The sequence below is a fragment of the Anopheles maculipalpis genome, chromosome 3RL, assembly GCF_943734695.1.
Source record: "Anopheles maculipalpis chromosome 3RL, idAnoMacuDA_375_x, whole genome shotgun sequence".
NCBI classification, from domain to species: Eukaryota; Metazoa; Arthropoda; class Insecta; order Diptera; family Culicidae; genus Anopheles; species Anopheles maculipalpis.
The window spans coordinates 85,967,132-85,988,480 of record NC_064872.1 but is presented as its reverse complement, the minus strand read 5'-3'; the positions used below and the strand labels follow the sequence as shown (position 1 = coordinate 85,988,480).

The following is a 21,349-nucleotide window of genomic DNA, read 5'->3' as shown; positions in this document are numbered from 1 at the left end:
ATTGATGCGGATCACTTATCCCTAAAGGACGCGTCGTGATCGATTATCACCCTGCAGAATCCTACTGAAGCTTTTTGAACAGCGAGACCCCATTTGATTCCGAGTTTTTTTTATATATACATATGTATATATGACGAATTCGACCTTGGACAAAGTGGATGGAGTCTCTTGGTGGAGATCTTTCCATCGATCTAGAAAGATCTTTCCGAGCATGTTTTGGATGGCGATATTTCTTGTTAGAATGAAAGGCCTCGTATGATGGATGAACCGATGGAACCTGATACAACGACGACGAGGTTTACGAGAATGATTAGTATATAATCCGAAAGAAGATTCTGGAAATTATGTTACGATTACCATGCAAATTGATAACGCTAGCCTGACTTGATATCCAGTCAGCTGAGAGACGCCGTACAACTGGTTTTACCGCTAAATGGTGGTTACACTCATAAATTTAACCTACCCAATGGGTATTTTAAGTATGGCAGAATCAAAGAGTAAACAAAATACTTTACCACCAAACAAGTGATAAAGCAACGATAGAAAACTAATTTTGGATACGGACATTTAACGGTTCGTTTCTTTCCGAAAAATATTACTACACAGCTTCTGTTACTCAATGGATGTACTTCCCAACAAGGCCCCAGCCAGGGTCAGGAACATCCAGCAGTGAAGTGATAGACTGTAAGTCGTCATGAATTAAATAAACCAAAGTCCAGTAGCGTCTCCTACTAACGGCTGTTTTGATGGTGGGTTTTGTGCGGGAATCCATATTTTAAAAAACCTGAACCGGTTTCCCTCTCCATTGGCTAATCAACACCTATCTACGCGATACTTTGGCAAAGTGAGGATGCTCTGCTGATTTCGTACGAAAACGTGACGGATCATTTAGGTGGTAGCACGCTTGTGAATCGGCCATGTGTTACTCCACGAGCCTTCTGTCGTTCTGTACCTTGACTCTTGCATGGTTCTCGTGCCACGGTGCTCCTGTGCTTGGGCCGGGTGTAGAAGTACTTCCGGCAGGTAAGATCCTTATTATACGTTCTTTTTTCACGTTCGGTTCACGATACTAATGATAACGTCTTTTTCCACCGTTTAACAGCATTTTCAGATGGAAGTGAACCGAAATACGTGGTAGTGAATAATGACGAAAGTACGTAGGAGTGATAATTTTTTTTAAAGAAATATATTTAAAAAACGGGTCGATGTTTTAAAGGTAAAGCACCACAACCGTTGCAAACGGTATTGCTAAGGTCGCAACAGGAAGACACCACAACTCAGCAAACCTTGGCACCGATCGTGTATCAGCAGCCAGTACAGGTCCCACAACCGGTTCCTGTTCAACCTCAGCAGCCGATTGTGTATCAACAACCGCAGCCCCGTGTGATTGCGTATCAACAACCACAAGTTCAGTACCAACAACTTCAGCCCCAACAACAAGTCGTTTATCAACAACCGCGATCACCAGTTCAGTACCCGCAACAACCAATGTATGTGCAACGGCCGTACTATCCGCAACAGCCCGTCGAGTACTCACAGCCGTACTCACCCTACAATAGTCAGCCAGTACGCGGTGCCGCCAACCCCAGGCCGGAATCGCAATCTTCTTCTACTGGTGAGTTTATCCGTAATATCCGCGCTTCGTGTGAACTGTTTCATAACTCAAACTGGTTTAGTTCGAGACGTCCTTTACCAATCGGGTTCAGTAGGTTATGGGCACATGCTATGCGAATCTTTTTTACGACAATTTTGTAATCTTGACTGGACTTTTCCATTGCTCTCATCTACTAGGCTTCTTTAGTACGATCGCGCGAGCACTCGGTTTCGACAGCGGAAGTACACAATCATCTTCATCATCCGGGACATTGGGACTTTTAAGCAGTGCTTTAGGGTAAAATTTAATTGGATTGTTACGCTGTGCGTACATAACTTGCATATTTTAAATGCTTGCAGATTGAGCTAGAAGCTTCATACCGGACGAACGGAGCCTAATGGCGAGTGACAAACAAACATGAGTAGTTTCCTGTGTTCATCATATATCATCATCAAGTATTATAGCGATTTTACGATGCACTCATTATTACGTTCAAGTGTGATTATAGTGAAAAATGAGTTCCTGATCTGTTGTCGATTTTGAAACTCAAGAGCGATACTTAAATAAAGTACGAAATCTACTTACCAAAGATCACAGCTGGAGGGTTTTTTGACGGCTTTAAGTACACTGTGGTGCTGATCGTAGTGACATTTGTGGGCCACTATGGAATGGGTGCAGTATTAGGTGATAATGACGAGCATGCTGTCGGAATAGTTCCAACGGCGTGTACTACGGACTATCTTTGACGGCGTGATGACGGGGAATGAACCACGGGCTAGCTGAGCTTGGTGGCTGTTCAGAGATTCTAACGATGATCAAATTAAGAGCTCGTTAAAAAGGTCAGGTGGAATCAAACCTGTTGGAGATTGAATGCAGCCCTAGATCGAGTTCACTGGAAACGAATTGGCGACCTGGCGTGCTCAACCCTGAGCAGGAAAAGAGGAAGACGAAGAATGTGTGGTGATCATCCTGGGGTTAGCAAATGATATTTTGGTGGATGTTCAATCTGTAGCCGAGCTAGTGCTAGTGTACAGGACCGAACCAGTTCATGGTCCTGTACACTAGCTTATTTTAGTAGTACGCTTTACTTCATGGCAATGGTGTTGCAGGCTACAAACTTATCCTCTTTAAATTATGTTTAATACGTCCATAAGTCCACTTTTCACTAGCTACTTTTTTACAGTCTGCTCCGAAAATCTTGCCAAAACTGTGCGACTGGCTTATTTGCTGCTCTATTTATTTTTATCCTTGCTGGCTGTCAAAGCGTCACGGGAAGAGACCACTGCCTATGCAGTCACTTTGACAGGTCGGCTGAGAGCGTCCGCGCGGGTAAACAACACGAGCTAACGTCAAACATCGTACATTTCTACAACGGAAGATCATTTGCTAAGTGTATAGAAGCGTTATTAATTGTTAAATCAGTTCCGTTCCCTGCTGTGCTCCGTTGTCCGCAAACCGTTGCAATACGTACGCCAAGCGATTCCTAGTGCATGTGATCATCGATTAGTGATTCGCTCAAACCACAAATTCACACACGCGTACTACTGGGCAAACGCTTCGTCCATGTTTGACTAGCAGCATTGCAAAGAGAGTGTGTCATCAGTTTGCTTAGTGGTACTGTTGGAAACTGTTATTATTGTAAGTGGACGGGTCACTTGCAACCTTAATGAAGTTGTATTGTTTTTCTCTCCTTCGCATGGTTTGATTCCACACCACAAATAACTGCGGCACAGAATGATCCACACAGTAACGAAGCAGATTCCGAACGAAACGTACAGCGACTGGGTGGTGGTGTCTTCCGGATCACCGGATGACAACCTTGCTGCTGTTGCCCGTGCACCGAACGGCAAGGCAAGCCCACGCAGCGTACCGCTATCGACGGCAAACGCACAAAACTCCACTCAAATGCTAAGCTTAACCAACCCCAACATGTCGAAGGTGGTTTGCTGTAAAAATCCGAAGAATTTGTTCTGCTTCGTCTGCGGCCTCTACATATTGTCGCACCACAAGCGATCGATCATGACTCGGCCGCTGCTGGAAGCGTACGAATCATACTTTAAGGTGCGTACGAGCAAGGAAAACTATCTGCAAGGCCCACCGTCCGTCTGTAATGTGTGCAACAATGCGCTGCTACGCTGGAAGAATGGCATGTGCCCCAAGCCGGAGCTCCCGTTCGCCATACCGATGCTGTGGAGTCAACCGGCCGATCATGCCACCGATTGTTACTTTTGCCTGACGTGCACCACTCCATCGGGCGAGAAGAAAAGTTCGCTCTACTCGAACGCCCCAATCGAATATCCCATACTACGATCTGCCATACGGCCGAAACTGTTTGCCTCACGGCCAGCCGGTGTACCACATACCCGTAGTGCGTCGGATCTGCGCCGGATCAGTGTACCACCGTCCGGGATCGACGAACAGGATAACGGTGTATCGTCCATTAGCATTCGTACCTACGCTGGACATTCGGTTAAACCAAAGGAGCAACACCCGGTGGGAAATGGTTTGCAGCCGGTAGTGCGACGTAGCTTACCGGCACAGAAAACTGTTTCCAGTACTGTGCAAAAGCATTCGATTCCGGTCGCCGGTACGTTGAAACGTAAAATCGAACCGAATGACGATGGTACCGGTTCCCCTTTGACGTACGGCATGACGAAGGTTCGGCTACGCAATTCCGAACCGACGATTGTGCTGGAAAAGTGCAAAAAGCTGCTGCCCTCGAACACGGCCGCAATTATACGCCGCCCGATGACACCGAACAGCGCGAACGCACCGCGTATATTGAACGTATTCTCGCTCAACAAGGATGCGGTCAACTGTGGTAAGTTTCGGCTTGCTGTGATGGAATCTACTTCATTCCTTAAAAAATACACATACAGCATGCTATTAAGATTACGCGATTCGTGGGATTATCTGGTGTCCCTCAGAGGAGCATTTAGTATCAGGAAGGGATTATCTGGTGTCCCTTAGGAAGAGCATTTAGTCCTATTCCTTTCGTTTTTTTTTATCAATCACTTAATCACTGCTCTTCCGCGTGATGGACATTTCTCCTTTGCTGACGACTGACTCCTTCGTTCTACGACTATCGATCTCTCCCTTATGCCATGGCTCGAAAATTCATCCCCCAACAATATTGAGATTTTTTGTAATGCTTCGAATCTATTTTCGGAAATGTCCGTCATTTGTCTTCCAGAAACAAAACCGCCGACTCCGCCACCCGAGATAGCTTCCGTGCTACCGCAGACAATCGTAAAAATCGAAATTGAAGACGATGTTGATGATGATGATGTTGCTGAATATAATGTAGTTGTCCCAGCAACGAAAGATTCGAACGATGAATCCACAACGCAACTTGATCTTAAAACGAGTGAGCTGCAAAAAATTGAACCCGGTGTGGCAGTGAAAAACGAATCAGAACAAAACGAACCAACCTACAACGTTCCGAAGCAAACTGTCGTAAAGATTGAGCCACAAAAAAGCTCACCAACTTTAACCGCTCGGCAACAGAAAGTACAGGTAACACATGGCCGGATGGGTTTCATTAATGTGAAAGATCTGGCCACAACCTCGTCGACGATGACGATTGGTGGTAGTAACGCAATCAAATTCAAACTATCCCCCCCGCTGGATGGAGCAGCAACAGCTTCCTTCCCAACGAAAGTAGTACCCGCTGTAAAGGAGGAAGCAGCATCACCAGAAAAGAAACTACAACCATCGAGATATTGCTTCATCAACATGAAAGATATGCCTTCCCTAACGGCTAACAATGTTGAGCGAACGGTTAAAATTACGGCGTCACCCATCGTCGCCACCCAACCGCAACAGTCACAGCCACAGAAATTGACCGACAGTACGGTTGCTGCTGCAACGTTAAAATATACCCCAGTTGTTGCTGTAGTTTCCGAACAAGGCGACACCAAGGTACTACAAGTACCCGACCAGGATGATGGTCCACATCGTATCACCCAGTCGGAGCTAATTCTGCTATTGCGAGAGCTTGAGCTGCCGAAGGCAAAATCGGCCGTTTTGATCGATCGTTTAAAGCGATGGAATCTGCTAGCGATCGAGATGGTCGGTACGAATCGTAATCGACCGATTGAGATGCCGCAGCCATCTTCTGCATCCACATCGTCCTCCACATCATCAGCTTTGTCTGAGAAAACCGCCACAACGCTAGCCAGCATGAAGGAAATTCAAATCCACAACACCCGAGCAACAGGCCTCAGACAGTCCACCGGTCCGCCGATCTTAACCAGCAGTACCAGTAGCCGCACAAGCACCACTACCGTAGGCAGCAAACCACCACTGCGCGTGCCGGTGGAACAAAATGGTGGACCAACAAAACCGACTCTTTCAACATCGAGCGCCAAGGTGGTTACTGCTGTAGTCAAAAACGAAAAAGCTTTACCACCAAGGAGGCAGGCCACTACTACTACTACTACTACTACCACTGCTGCTAGTGTGCCGGTTTCGGAAGAGAAGCCCGTCCAGCAGCGTAGCGGCAGCACCATCACAACACGCAGTGCAACGGGCGCAATCGTCAAGCAAAACATTACCAGCTCGAGGGTAAAGTGAAGCGGCCATCTCTTGGTGTATAATACGCATATAATAATAACGCAAGATATATGGAGTTTTAGTTTCTGTTTTTAAATTGTACAAAAACAAATAAGCTTCCGTTTTTTGCAGATTTTTTAAAAGTGTAATCCATTTTAATCTGAAATTGAAAAAAAACCTTTTTCCTTCGACCGTGTCGTCGGTCGATTCCAAGGATATATTTATGTAAGGTCGTGTAAATAGGTTTAAAAACAACAGCTGTGTACAGCGGCAACAAAAAGAGGTATAAAATTGGAGCAAAAAAAAGTGTCCTTAACAGCGTAAAACGAAGGCAGTTTAATTTGGCAGACACACACCATTGTTGAGAGGTTGATTTAATTTACAATTAATATTGATTGTGTGTATGAACAAAAAAAGAAACGGATTTTACCGTGTGGATGTTTTACGTTTTGATGTATGGATGTTCATTATTATTTAGTAGAATTTTCTATCTGTATGTCATTTTAAGGCCATATGAATAATTTTCTTTACAACCGTATCGTTCTTAACTTTTGTTTAAGTTATAAGCAATCTAATCCTTTAATGGAACTCGCCCATAGCAAAGGAATTGGCTATGAGAGTAGCGCGGGTTGTAGTAGTTTGATAAGAATATTTGTATATAACTGAACATTGTAAAGCGTCGTAATGAATAAACGGCATCTTTTTTTTCGAAACGGAAATAAAAATATCGCTTCTTCGGCTATTTCTTTCTCAGTACTTCAGAATCAACCTATATTGTCCCGCAAGAAACATTTTGCAGTATAAGCCTTCATCGCGCAAAGAGCTTCATCAGTTGTTCGTTCGAATTGAACATAATGTAGCAGCACCACGATCTAGGCGTGTTGCAAAAACCCTTTAAATCACTCACGAAGGAACGCCAGCATAAAACCAAACCATTATCATCAAATCCTTTTAATGGGGGCGCTTCGTAGAGCGGCTATTCGGAATGGTTTTTCCGTTATCGTTCTCATGGCATGATTGCATTATCACAGCCCACATGGACCAGAACTGGCGAGTGTAATGTTGATAACCTATTGCCTTTTCTCGCATAAAGGGTCAACAATAGCTCAGAACATCTTCCTCTGGAACTAGAAGTCTTCGTCAGTTTAGGACTGAGTCCATATTTCAAATGCAAATGTGAATCACGAGACTATACGTGTCCCATATGAGCGGTCCTGCTTATTCGGGTGATCTCAGCAATCATTCATCAGCGATACGAAAATTGAAATCAATTATCAAGCTAAATTAAGTAAGTGAATAGGAACTGTAATCGGGAAGCTAGTAGAGCAAACGATTGAACCACATACGACAGGCCAAGGATTCCCTAGTGACCAACGTGTATATAGGATGAAGAACGAGGCGGAACATCGGAAAACACTAGCTCAACTCCATACGACTCTCGATTCTCTCGTAGCGTCTGCTGCTCTGCTGTACCGTTTATTTTCGCATTTTCGCTCTCAACCATTGTTCTGAGTTTGAATCCGTGTATGCTTGTGTTCACCACTTCCTGTAATCGGAGGGGTGAATCAATTGGTTAGATAAATTCTGGCGCTTGTTTTTACGCTCACACATACACACCCACCCTACCAAGAGGGATGATGATCAAGAGAAATGGATCAGTATCGACGTTTATAAATCCTACTACTCAAGAATATGTAAGTGTGTTGAATCATTATTTACTACTATATACGCCGGCCATATTAATATGATTCGAAATGAAGAGTACCTTTCGATTTCTTTTTTCTTAAAACCACAACTGATCTGGGGGCCGGTAAGACAACAAAATCACTAACCGGAAGAGAGGGTGTTTGCATGTGTGTGTCTTATTTATGAGACTGAATGATTTAAAAATGGTGTGTGTGATAAAAATTAGGAAAAAGAAAAAAATCTACTACGGGGGTCTTAGAATTAATTGTATCTCATTTCTTATTTGCTTCATCAAAATCATTATTATGAATAAGAGGCTAACCACGAGCGGTAGCTGTTTTTAGTGAGCGAGCGTCTCCTTCAAAGACACACACAGCACATTTTAGTGCTGTCCAGTCGTAGAATCGGCTTTTCACTTCTCGTTTACCTTACACCCCCGAACCCTCTCACACCTTTTGTCCCTCATATTATCCTTCACCCAACATTCTTTTCCTGCTATGGTTTCCACTACCACTACTACTACTAGTACGACTACTATCACTACTACTTCTACTACTGCTCATTCACACACAAACGCTCTATTAACCAGTCATTTGTTTTGCTCTTTCTCTCGATTATCCGACGTTAAATGAAAGCTTCTCATAACCACAAATCCTGCTGTTCTATGGGACAGGAGAGAGGACAAAAGTGTGAAGGTGGTGATGAAGGAAAATTAATTGTGTGTGCAAGAATATACACGCACGCAAGCATGCACCCACTTCACACAGCTGTCACACATGACTCAGAGAGACCAACTCGGGTTAGTTTAGTAAAAATGGGGGAATAAAGGAGGGATAGATGTTGCTGCTGTTGATTTTACTAATATGCCGGGGAATCTAGCTGTAGAGATCGTCGTCGCCATTGTCGCCCGGATTTTGGCTCGTCGGTTGCGACGAACCCTGTCCCTGCGAGCTTGAGCTGCCCTGTCCCGAAGGGAATCTGAAAAATAACATACGGAAAAAAGGAAATTCGTTAAATAATTCCCCAAAAAAAACCTTAAGTAAATCTAGCGAGTTGACAACTTACCGGAAGTTGGTACCGAATCCACGAGATTGCTGCAGCGTTTGGGCGAACATTTCGTACTTGCGGATGTCGTTGTCTGATACGGAACGGCGGGCAAACTTCATCGCTTCCTCAAAGTGGTCGCGCGTAATCTCCGGCACAGGATCTTCCTCATCCATCTGCGAAAAATCGAATGAATTAGTATTACTTTTTTCCGACAAACGTCCGACAACCCTTCAGCCTCCAAATCCACGCGACAACTTACATCCATTGCCGAATTTTGGTTAGCGGCACGGTCCCTCTCTCGACGAATTTCCGCCTCAATCGCCTGTCGGATTGCCAGCTTACACGCCCGCTGACAGATTTCCGTCAAATCCGCACCGGAAAAGCCTTGCGTCACCTTCGCCACGTAGTTCAGATCGACATCCTCTGCCACCGGGCTCTTGCGCAGATTGGCACGGAGAATCGCTTCGCGCGATTTCTCATCCGGCAGCGGAATGTAGATCAGCTGATCCAGTCGACCCGGACGCAAGATAGCTGGATCGATAATGTCCGGTCGATTGGTAGCACCGATAATGAACACATTCTTCTTCGCACCCATACCATCCATCTCGGTCAGAATCTGGTTAATGACGCGATCAGCCGCACCGCCCGCATCACCCACATTACCACCACGAGACTTGGCAATACTGTCCAGCTCGTCGAAGAACAGCACACAGGGCGAAGCCGATCGTGCCTTATCGAAGATGTCGCGCACATTCGCTTCCGACTCACCGAACCACATGGTCAACAGTTCCGGTCCCTTGACGGAGATAAAGTTTGCCTGGCACTCGTTAGCGATTGCTTTGGCCAGTAGCGTTTTACCGCAACCGGGAGGCCCGTAGAACAGTACGCCACGCGACGGCTGCATACCGAACTTCAGGAACTTGTCCGGATGTTCGACCGGGTACTGTACCAGCTCCTGCAGCTCGCGCTTCACATTCTCCAGACCACCGATATCCGTCCAGGTTGTGTTCGGGACTTCCACCACCGTTTCGCGCAGTGCCGACGGGCTCGATTTGGTCATGGCGTAGCGGAAGTTTTCCATCGACACAGCGAGCGAATTAAGCACCTCCGCATCGATCTGATCATCTTCCAGATCGATCAGATCCATCTTCTCACGGATCTGCTGCAACGCTGCCTCCGAGCAGAGCGATGCCAAATCCGCACCGACGTGACCGTGCGATTCGGCCGCAATTTGCTCCAAATCTACATCGTCCGCTAGCTTCATGTTTTTCGTGTGAATGCGCAACACTTCCAGCCGGCCAGTCGCATCCGGAATGCCAATATCGATCTCCCGATCGAATCGTCCAAAACGACGCAGTGCCGGATCGATCGAGTTGGGCCGGTTCGTCGCAGCCATTACGATTACGTGCGAACTCTTCTTCATACCGTCCATCAGCGTGAGCAGCTGTGATACGATACGTCGCTCTACCTCGCCGTGCGTCTTCTCACGCTTCGGTGCAATCGCATCGATTTCGTCGATGAAGATGATCGCCGGCGAATTCTTCTCCGCTTCTTCGAACGCTTTGCGCAGGTTCGATTCGGATTCACCCGCCAGTTTGGACATAATTTCGGGTCCATTAATTAGGAAGAAGAATGCACCGGTTTCGTTCGCGACGGCACGTGCAATGAGCGTTTTGCCCGTACCGGGGGGACCGTACATCAGAATACCGCGCGGTGGCTTTACTCCGATCGCCTTGAACAGTGAAGGGTGGCGCAGCGGTAGCTCAACCATTTCCTTAATCTGGGCCAACTGCTTACGACATCCGCCAATATCATCGTACCCAACCGCATTCAGCGTTTCCTCCTCTTCCTCGCGCTTGATTGGATTTCCCTCGCAGTGAATAACCGTCTCCGGGGCGACAATACAGTACGGTTCCGGATCAGCCGCAACCACCTTAAATTCGACCGCACGCATACCACCACGCACGACGAACGTATCGTCCTTGTGGATCGGTCGGTACGCTTCGAGGAAGTACGGCTTCAAGTACACGTCGAACAGATTGCCCGACAGTCCCTCGACCGTATCGTCGATCGGGAGTATGTGGACGCGCTTGCCGTACTTGACGTCCGGGCAGGATTGGATCATGACTACGTCACCGAGCCACACGCGCAAATTATTGCGCACCACACGGTTCATGCGAATTTTCTCATCCGGACAGTTTTCGTCCGACAGAACGATGCAAACGGTTTCTTTTCGCCGCTTGCCCTTCAGCAGCACCGTATCACCGCGGAACAGTTCCAGCTCGTCCATTTTGGCCTATAAAATAACACAGAATTGTAACTTCAGTAAAAATAAAATTACATTGCATACAGTGAAATCTTTCACTCTCTCTCTCTATTTCTTTAATTTGGAAAACCTCTCTAATTCGTAACCCTATAATTTCACGAATAGGCTATATTTGTAATAGCCTGTACAAGAGTTATAAACAATCGAATTTAAGGAATATAAAATAAAGGTAATAGAAGGATAATAAAACAATCACATATCTGTGATTTGTGAATTGTGGTTGAAGAACTGTGAAAAAAAAAATACAATTAATTTACAGCTAATATTTGTTGCGTTCTGTTTCCAGGATCAAGTAGCTATGACAACATTTTCTTTAATCTGACACTCCTCCTACTATTCAACCGTGCTTATCCGCTTGTAGTTACTAACGGCCAACGAAAAGAGGACTACTTCGATGTACGAGAGAAAAATGCTCACCTGAGACAACGAAATGACCGAATTATCATCATTGCCGGCTTCATCGACGATCAAACGGTTCGGGCGATCCTTGCGCTTCAGGATGGCGGTTGCCAAATCCTCGCTAAAAGTAAATTAGAATAAGTGAAAGAGGTTAGGCTCGGTCAAAGAATGTAATGTGTTATTGTGATTCCATAATTGTCTTTTTAGAAGGAGGAAGGCGTCATATTTTCGTAACCAAGAGGTGCATAGGTTATTAGCCTTTGGTGTATGATGGGTTGTTGCTTAGGACAGAAAGAGACCATCGTCTCATAGAAAAATACGCAGGAAGGGCTCCTTTTTCTAATCAATATCACACAATATTTCATAATTTAACAATTTTAGTTCAAAATTATTAGCAGAAGATGACGCATTTAATATGATTAATGAAAGTTTCTTTTAAAATATTCAATATTTATGTTCCTATGGGAGCAAGCGAGCCACAATCGGCGGTCATGTCGCAGTTCCTAAAATGAAAACAGCATATTGCCGGCCGTTTTTTTTTCTGCAGAAAATCAAAAGGCGAGCATTTTTGTAACGTGTTTTCTTGCCCGTATCGCGGAAAAGGATTCTTGTACGGTTTACTTTTGTGTGATGCATTTTTAACCGACGATTACGCGAAGTAACGCATATCGTGACAAGCGAAAATTGAAGCAAGAGACGTCCCCTCCTCACACATATACACATGTATCGCCGGGACACACACACTACAGCAGCTCGCTGGCTCGCTGTCTGCCTGCCTGCCTGCTCAGCCAATAGAAACCCTCTACGTACAAATATGACACACTAGCAAACACGGCAAAGGAGGCGACGGTGCGTTCGCTTCTGCTTTCTTTTCTTTGTGTAATCACAAAATCGGAATCGGAAGTCCGTGTAACTTCCGACGGTTTTGTGCTACACAGTAGGCTGTTGTAAGTTGTAACCATGGTCCATCCGTCTTACTTTTTTTTCGATTCCTACTTTGCCGGTTTGATTGCTTCTGTTGCCATAACCTTCCTACACTTGGCAACCCCCTCGGAAAATCGACACCAAATCGTTGATGTACGCGAATATTCTACTCACTTCTTGCTGTCGGCCATTTCAACAATGGGGTTTTTTCCCGTTTTCTCCCTGGCTTCTTGCTGCTGCTAGGCGGCAGATACAATTCAAGCTCCTCGGTCGCTTTGGAACCTCCTTGGCTCGTTGTGAAATGGAAGGCTTCTTCTACACACTCACTCTCACACGGTTCGTGCAATTACCGTGAAATGTATGTAATCCGCGCTAGGGGTAACTGTACGCACCACTTCTCACTTCACTGGGCACTTCCTGCTAAATGCCGGGAGGATTGTAATCTCTGTCACAGCTTACTGCGAATGGTGAACGCTCTTTGTTGATGAGTGTTCCTACTGCCGTGTCGGATATCGGTGTTGAAAATCTTCAGTTCAGTGTCTCTTTACTACAGCCTACACTGGTTACACAGAGCTATAACCGCAAGCGCACACTGCTAGCGAAGGGCAGTAGAAGACAACGACGAAACGGCGAAGCAGCGATGACGATGACTTGCCATCTGGATGACGTTTCCGGATGACGCTTGGCGGCGGTGATGGTGTAATGGACATTGCGGGTGACGTTTAGTAAGGTAAATTTTCAAATTTTTTCAATTTTAAGATTGAAAAAATAATTTATTCAAGGAACTGTAAGCTCAACGGAATTCATTGGTTTGTTTTTATACTGTAGAATTTTGAAGTACGTGAAGGATGGAAATAGCCTCACCGAAAAACAACATTTTTGAGATTGATTGATTTTTGAAAATTTAATAAGATTTCAATTAAAAAAAAAACATGTGTTTTTATTTCTTAAAAATATTGTATAAAAATGTGTATAATGCTTCGATAGAATTAGGCGACGATTAAGCTGCTTAATTTCTTAATGGCTGAAGTTGTTTTTATGGAATAATCGTATTTATTTTCTGATCTTTCTGGACATCTACTTTCACTCTTTCCAGTATTCCTATATCCATAATAAATGTATTTCCTCCCCGTTCGATCCTTAGTACTTTCTGCGCTTAATAATCTCCGGTCGCCAGTTGATAGGATGCGATTCTTCCGTCGCTTCATCGTCCTCCTTGTAAATTTTGATCGTCTTGTCCGCCTCGGTCGTTATCAACCGCGAACCGGACTGATCGAACGTCATCGAAAAGATGCCCGCCTCACTGTCCATCGAGCCCGGCTGTACCGCCGCCTGGAACCGCTGAAAATTGTACCCGGTGCGCCAATCCCAGAAGAACATCGTTCCATTATCCCCACCGGACACGAGCACACCCTCCGGGTTCACCGCCATACAGTTCACGATCGAGTTGTGTCCGCTGAGATTCTGTATAAAGTTTCCCTCCGGACAGCGCCATTGTTTAATGTTGTCCGGCGAGGCCGATGCAAACATGTACAGCGATGGGTGCAGCACGATCGCCCGCACACTTTTCTTGTGATTTGTCAGCGTGCACATACTTTTGCCCGCGGCCAGATCCCACAACCGTACCGTCGAATCGTGGCTGCCCGTAATAATCTGTGGATTGGCTGCCTGCGTTACCACACTCGCGACCGTATTCGTGTGGCCGGTCAGTGTGTGAATGTTTGCCTTTGTGCGCATATCCCACACGCGTGCCGTCGAATCACGGCCCGCCGTTACGAGCACATCGATCGTCGGATGCAGTGACATCGTGTAAACCGCCGACAGATGTCCATGGTAGTGCCGTATCACCTTGTTGTACTCCAAATCCCAACACTTTACCTGCCGATCCTCGCCGCAGCTAAACAGATACGGATGGCGAGGGCTTACGGACAGTGCTCGCACCGTACTAACGTGTCCGGTAAGGGAAAGCTTCAATTTACCACTGGCTAGATCCCAAATCTTGATGACACGATCAGCGGCACCGGTTGCGAACCATTCATTACCTGGTTCCACGGCAACGCAACGCACCCAACCGAGATGGCCCGAAATGACACGGCAAAGTTTCCACGGTGCGTGCCATTTGGGTTTCGGAATGGTAGGAGCTTTTTTCGGCAGTATCTGCATCGCGTTGGTAGTGTTCTGGGTTGTCGGTGTTGTTGCCGGTACAAGTGCTGTCTGGGTGTTGGTACCGTCTGGTGCTATTCCTTCCTGTTCGCCGGCCGTTATAGCTAAAACTGCAATGCGAGTTATGAAAAATTCAATAAATTGGAGCGTTGTCCACCAAAAAACAACCCCTCGCGCTTACCTCCATCCTTTACACCATTCTGCCCATCCGACCGGTCACTGTCACCTCGCTTGGCAGCCAATGCTTTTGCTTTGGCCGTACGATCAAACACCAAGCCGTACGTGTCCCGTGCCTTGATGTTAAATTTTACCTTTTCACTAGAACAACGCAGAAGCAGAACAGAATTATAGAGAGACAGTGGTTGGCCATGTTGTTGTATGTATGCTTACAGCTTTTCGTCAATCTCCGGCAGCAAGGATTGATTGGCCACAAAGAAATCGTGGGTACGCTTTAACGAACGGAACACCAATGTGTGCACCGAATGGCGCTGAACTTCCTCCATGTGAAGAGCTGTGTTATTACTAATTTTAAGCACAATTTATCTACCTTTCCAGTAAAAAAAAGATGCGGCGCTAGCAGTGGCGGCGTGTTGTGTTTTTCTTCCCAAAGCGTAAACAACAGCTTGACAGCTCGCATATGTGCTACGATTGTTGTCGTTTTGCTCAACTGCCAGCATTTGCACAGCCAGGGGTACTACACTATAAAGGAAGCTGTGTAATACAACCTGTTTGCAGCAATAAATATAATTATCTTGTTGGCCTTTATTTCAACAGGCGCAGGTGATCTTTTTAGTTTTCCGGATCTCATGACTTTATTTCTCCGTTGCAGGATAATCCGTTCCACACATCGGGGAGCTCTCAGCTGTTCTACATCGCGATCCTGTCATACAGGGAGGATTGGCGGCCCCATTTTTTTGACACAAAGGAAACCCAAGGCGTGTGAGCTGTCAGTCAGGCCCAGAGTGTAGGGGAGAGTGAAGAAAATTTTTGATATCAATAGATTCGATTGCCCGTTGTTTTTTGCTATTCTCTATCGGTGGTACTCGAGCGTTGCGATATTCAGTGCGATTTTACGGGGGTGTTTCGTGTTGTGCAAAATTGTCCCCAACCACTACTGGGAATCGGTTTTCGGGTGTTTAGTTCTACGTGTGCAGAATCGCATTTTCTTTCGCCCCACTGTCCGGAAGTATCTACAGCAAACACACACACACGCGCACACAAGGGGGTGGGTGGATTCCGAAGAGAACAACACTACCAACAGCAGAAGTTATCCTGCACATTTTGGTGGCTCACATCGTTATCGAATCATCCCCACCGCGGTCGAACAAAAACAATGTCGAGCAAAATTGAGGAAGCACAGGAACATATCCGACAAGCGGAGAAATGGTACACCAGTGTGGTATAGTGTAAGAGAAAGATGTTGATATTATTTTCTTATTTTGTGTCTCTTCACTTTAGCTTGAAGACATCGCTGCTGAAATGGAGGCCAGATTATGATAATGCAGCTGAAGAGTACAACAAAGCAGGTAAGCCGCAATACTTACGCTTTGTTCCCGAAATGTGGAGGGCACAATTGTATAATCGTTTTTCTTGTTTTGCTCTAGCCACCTGCTTTCGGAACGCAAAGTCTTTGGACCAGTGCCGTGACTGTTTGATGAAATCGTCCGACTGCTATCGTCAGAATCGTGCCCTGTTTCACGCGGCCAAGTGTCTCGATCAAGCCATCCTGATTTGCAAGGAAATGAATAATCTCGGCGATATACGTAAGCTGGCGGAACGGTCTTGTAATCTGTACCAGCAGCACGGTTCACCTGAATCGGGCGCCACCGTACTAGACAAGGCGGCAAAGATACTGGAACAGACGCACCCGGAGGATGCACTGCAGCTGTACAAGCAGGCGGTGGATGTTGTTACGGTGCGTAGCGAACTGCAGGACTCACTCCGGAGGTCGCGGTAATTCATGGTATACTTTGATGGTCTTATCATCCCACACAGATTGAAGATTCCACTCGCCAGGGTGCTGAGTACGCTAGCAAAGTGGCCCGCATTATGGTAAAGCTCGGCATGTACGATCAGGCAGCGGACGCTATTCGGCGAGAGATCGGTCTTCATCAGCAAGTCGGTTCGGATGGTGCGATTGGGCGGCTAGCGGTGGCACTGGTTCTGGTACAGCTCGCCCGCGGTGACTATGTGGCGGCGGAGAAAGCGTTTAAGGAGTGGGGCAACTGTTGCGATGTAGCAGAAGTGCAAACTTTGGAATCGTTGTTGCAGGTTAGTACACAAGCCTCGTTGTTGGGATCACGTGCACTACCTGTCTAGAGGGTGGTCTAAGAGCCAAATTGATGGCTTGACATTAGGACCGTCTTCCGCAAAACGCTTACAACTTTTAAAAATGGTTGCTGGGGATTTTTTTTTCGTTTATTTATAGAGGCTTTGAGTCTTATAGACTACATTCGCCTCTAGGTTTTTTGGAATGCTGATGGATGGAATTAAAGAATGGACTACGAATTCATCAGTTCACCAAATATATAATTTTTACAATAACTTTAGCAAGGGTTTCGATCGATAACATATGTTTAAAAAAAGCGAGAAACATGTTCCAATTTTTCATGCGCTTACGCTCTCGCTTGGTGGTCGGTCCACCGATCAGTGATCAATGTTTACTAGTTGATTACATGCTGTAAAAATTTGGGAGTTTTATAAGGCACAAGAACAGTTTTATTTTTAATTAAATTTATTAAAGCATTTATTATAAGTTTTGTCTAAAGGTTTACTCTTGGTCATTTTTTCCTTGAGCATAGGCAAAATAAGAGCATTTATTGAAAAGTGTTTTTTCAAACCTCATCTTCCCACTTCCCACACAGGCATACGACGATGAGGATCCGGAGCTGGCACAGCGTGCACTCTCGTCACCGTTCATCCGACACATGGATGTGGAATATGCTCGGTTGGCTCGCGATCTACCCCTGCCGAAAGGTGTTTCGATCGCACCGAAAGCGAACGTCATCGAAAATGCGGCAGCCTCTTATGTTTCGCCCAACAGTGGTGCTGCAGGTGATGTAAGTATATTTTGGGAGACTTCCGATCATCCTCCGGTTTGTAACACTAATCGCAACTATATAACGATATCCCAGGGCAAACCATCGGGTTCGGCAGCAGGACCGGCTGCCGGAGGGGATGATGAGGATGAGGGTGGCCTGTGTTAGTGTGTGGTGCCGTCGCCACCAACCACCATTACCACCCGTCCATCCAGCGTGGTGTTGTCCGTGCAAGCGTTAAAAGTTGTGTGATACTATTGCTTTTATTAATATTATCATTATGATTATGAGTTACGAGTCACCGGTGCCCCGGGGGTATATGGTTAAACAATCGTTGAGACCCTTTTGCGGCGATAATCGCGCCAATGCATTTCTCTCAGTATTCTAAAATCACAACAAGCAAACAAACAAAACACCTAGTCTCAAACTCGATATGAAGCTGAGAGTGGGAAATGTTAACTGAAATGAATTAGCTTATATGTTTCGAAAAGTGGTTACAAAAAAGATCGAATGTTGTGCATTTTACTTCTCCTCGATGTCTTCTAGCTATCTTATTATTATTATCATGTGTGTATGTATGTGGAAACAAAACAATCTGTATGTAATTCTAACTTCGCAGTTCGCATACCGCGCAAAACGCGTTCGAAAGACGAATTATGGTCGAACAATCACTCTCTGATCCCTTTTTTCGGAACTTAAATAGCCCTTCGTTCTCGGTGATCTCTTGGGTTGATCCATCCTTCCTACTGTTGGCGATAGTAAATTGTAATTGAAAAAGAACAAAACAAAAATACTTTCAACAAACTCTATATAACACACTACTTAACAACAATTGTAAAACAAAAGAAAATAACAAAAAAAAAGCAACAATACAATGTTACGAAAATAACTTTCCAAACTATCTCTCCCATTTCATCAGCGCTATCTATGTAATAAGTAAAGCTTTCCTATGCGAGAATTCCGAAGATTTCTGGTACGTTTCTCGCACCAAAGCAGGTGGGACACGTTATCACATTGTCCACAAAACACGATGCGTTGTGCTTACTACTATCACGTAATGTGGTACTAAACAGATTATCGGCGATCTAAAAAAAAAGATGAAAAAAGCATTCCAACCAGAACGCAAATAATATAGATACAGAGTTGCTGCACGTAGGTGGTGATTACGCGATCGCCCTAGTATCCCCACGGTGGATCAAAGAATGCACCACATAGAATCTGCTAGAATGGTATTGAAATTATCGTTCAATCTTGCGATCGTAGCTATATTTAGACCTATAGCCACGATCATACGCTTGTTTTCTGTCATCAATCCATCTGAAGTTGGAGATGGAGGTCCTAGAGTTCAGAATAGTAAGGTACATTTGTACTGCGCAAGGAATGCATTATCTTTTCACACATTCGCGATCATTTTCCTCTCAAACTTGGTCAAAAGGTTATCGATGTCTTATGAAATTTGAGTTATTTGTCTTGGAGGATTTCAAAGGCATGATCGGCTAACTCTGTACCCTACTCTCGCGCTCGAAATTTATCTTTGATGAAGATAGTCCCAAAAATTTCCACCTCCGGGTATGAGTTTTCCATCAAAATTCTTCACCCAGGATAACTGGGTCAACCGAATCTATGTGGTGCTTTTTTTGCAATATAAATGAAGGATTTAAAAAGCCCCAACATGAATTAAAAATTGTATTGAACTACACAGCAACCAAAAGCATTATTGACTCAACCGTGTGTGTGTTTGTGAGAAATATATAAATTATCGAAAAAAAGGAAAATGTAATAAAAAACAAGCAAACACACACACACACAAAAAAGATGTTAAAAAGCTAGGAAAGCATGATAAAAGGCCCCTCCTATCGTGAGCCCGTGAGGCTAGTGTGTGTGTACTATCTATACTTCATTGAATGAGGTTTACATCAATTATATTAACTTAATAGATAGAGCAATTGATGGACGATATGTGACTGCGTCTAGTCATGCCGTACACCGATGACCCGACTACCACGTAGGTGTGTATGCGTAAGTATGTTATCTTGCTGTAAAGATTAACTGTTTAGGGGGCAAATGGCAAACAAATAAGAAAGCCCAAACGGCGCGAAACATTACAGAGAAAGAGAGAAATCTGTTTTTGATCGATAACGAAACCCGTTCCTTACGTTCTGGGATTACATTATTATTATTAGTCGTAGTAGAAAGTGGGTGAGATATGAATAAAAAAGAGGGCGAAAAACAGAAAGGAAAAGAAAAGATAACAAAAAAAAAGGAAACAAAACACTGGGCTAGTGAACAATATGATTTAATGAAAAAGAAAGAGAACGATAGAAAACAAAACAGAAATACACATAAAAACTTTCGTATGATTCCAAAAAACTCACACACACATAGGGAAAGAGAAAGAGAGTAAAGATTAGAAGATGATACTATCTAACTTATCATCTTAAGGCGTTATTAGCCGTGCTTTAATGGAAAGGGTAGAAATGCTTGTTGAAAGTACGATTTGTTAGTAGTGTTTGTTCTAATGTAGATTTTTGTTTTGTTTTAACAGTTTCCTTTTTATCTTCTTTGTTTATCGTTTTTTATGTTGCTATTTTAGTATTGTTGATTTGTTTTTTTTTTACTTATCAACTTGTCATTTTACCACTCGCTATATTTGCGTTACTACATTAGTATTGCGCTTGGTATATGGTGTTGCAATCAAACGAATGAAGATAATAACAAAGAGAAATGGGAAAAAACTAAAGCGATTGCAGCGATAAACAACGATAATCACTGACACTGAAGCGACACAAATCATAAATGCGCACCCATTTGGAGGAATCGCTACGAACCTTGTAAACTGTAAAATGATTCAACTTAGAAGTGCTGCTGTAGCTCAAGCAAAAAATATAAAAAAAAATAAAACAAACGTTTTTCTTGTTATGCATTAATGCGATTGCTAGCTTACGATGCGTTGTAAAAACACAAAATCAAACACAGACACACTCAAAATGAAAAAAAAAAACTTATATCAAAAAAGGAAATGGGCAAAATGGCGTAAGGGAAACTATTAGAGATCAATTGGAGAGAATTATTATCAACATTTGACACACCCTTAGCCCTCTCCCCAGTACCACTAGCGCAACTACAGTAGTGTCGAATTGAATCGATAAATCGGCATGTTTAGAGGGAGGAAAATGGGAAAATGGAAAATAGGGAAAGAGAAGAGAGGGAAAGAAACACACACACACACAAAGCAAAAAACAAACCCACACGTTTAATCATACCCTGTTTAGTGTGTAAGAAGATAGAAACAAACAAAAAACACAATCCGCTCCCTGGGTAAAATCGAATGAAAATAAAACAGCAAATCCATTATGCGCGTAATATTGTTGACTAACAACGGGTTTTTATTGTTTTACTGTCTGAATGTTTTTATTATAAATTATATTTGCCATTACTTTGATGTCGGGACTATATAGAGCCATTATCGTCTTAGTGTCTGAAAGGACAAATTTTCAGTTTTCGTTAGAGCACAGGATCAGAGCAGGAAAAATCCTTCCAATCAGTCCATTCCAATTCTGGTCGTGAGAGGTCCCGTACCTTTTGATGATTTAATTCAAATCACGCCGCTTTGCTGGT

The 21,349-nt window shown here is 44.4% G+C and overlaps 6 protein-coding genes across 9 annotated transcripts in view; 4 read left to right on the top strand and 2 right to left on the bottom strand.

Moving 5' to 3' along the window:
- Positions 1-21,349, top strand: part of LOC126562375 (arginine kinase) — a 310,846-nt gene that overhangs the window by 17,845 nt on the left and 271,652 nt on the right. The gene's annotated exons all lie outside the window — the stretch shown is intronic.
- LOC126561115 (uncharacterized) lies at positions 918-1,895 on the top strand. Its single transcript, XM_050217060.1, has 4 exons — positions 918-1,023; positions 1,103-1,153; positions 1,217-1,615; positions 1,792-1,895. Exons 1-4 carry the CDS (start codon positions 918-920, stop codon positions 1,893-1,895), a joined length of 660 nt encoding a protein of 219 aa, XP_050073017.1.
- Positions 3,329-6,169, top strand: LOC126561113 (mucin-5AC-like). The gene is made up of 2 exons (XM_050217059.1): positions 3,329-4,415; positions 4,758-6,169. The coding sequence occupies exons 1-2, from the start codon at positions 3,329-3,331 to the stop codon at positions 6,167-6,169; spliced, it is 2,499 nt and encodes an 832-aa protein (XP_050073016.1).
- LOC126561666 (transitional endoplasmic reticulum ATPase TER94) lies at positions 8,704-12,744 on the bottom strand. The gene is made up of 5 exons (XM_050217954.1): positions 12,705-12,744; positions 11,625-11,727; positions 9,141-11,177; positions 8,900-9,054; positions 8,704-8,812 (listed from the first exon to the last, which is right to left on the bottom strand). Exons 1-5 carry the CDS (start codon positions 12,719-12,721, stop codon positions 8,710-8,712), a joined length of 2,415 nt encoding a protein of 804 aa, XP_050073911.1. The 5' UTR covers positions 12,722-12,744; the 3' UTR covers positions 8,704-8,709.
- LOC126562220 (pleiotropic regulator 1) lies at positions 13,671-15,240 on the bottom strand. The gene is made up of 3 exons (XM_050218665.1): positions 15,084-15,240; positions 14,875-15,011; positions 13,671-14,803 (listed from the first exon to the last, which is right to left on the bottom strand). The coding sequence occupies exons 1-3, from the start codon at positions 15,194-15,196 to the stop codon at positions 13,671-13,673; spliced, it is 1,383 nt and encodes a 460-aa protein (XP_050074622.1). The 5' UTR covers positions 15,197-15,240.
- Positions 16,005-21,349, top strand: part of LOC126561112 (gamma-soluble NSF attachment protein) — a 487,575-nt gene continuing 482,230 nt past the window's right edge. Inside the window, exons 1-5 of the mRNA XM_050217058.1 lie at positions 16,005-16,079; positions 16,152-16,219; positions 16,298-16,608; positions 16,689-16,964; positions 17,558-17,756. Of these exons, the coding sequence (XP_050073015.1) occupies positions 16,027-16,079; positions 16,152-16,219; positions 16,298-16,608; positions 16,689-16,964; positions 17,558-17,756 (907 nt within the window). The 5' untranslated portion in view covers positions 16,005-16,026. The remainder of the gene's footprint in view (positions 16,080-16,151; positions 16,220-16,297; positions 16,609-16,688; positions 16,965-17,557; positions 17,757-21,349) is intronic.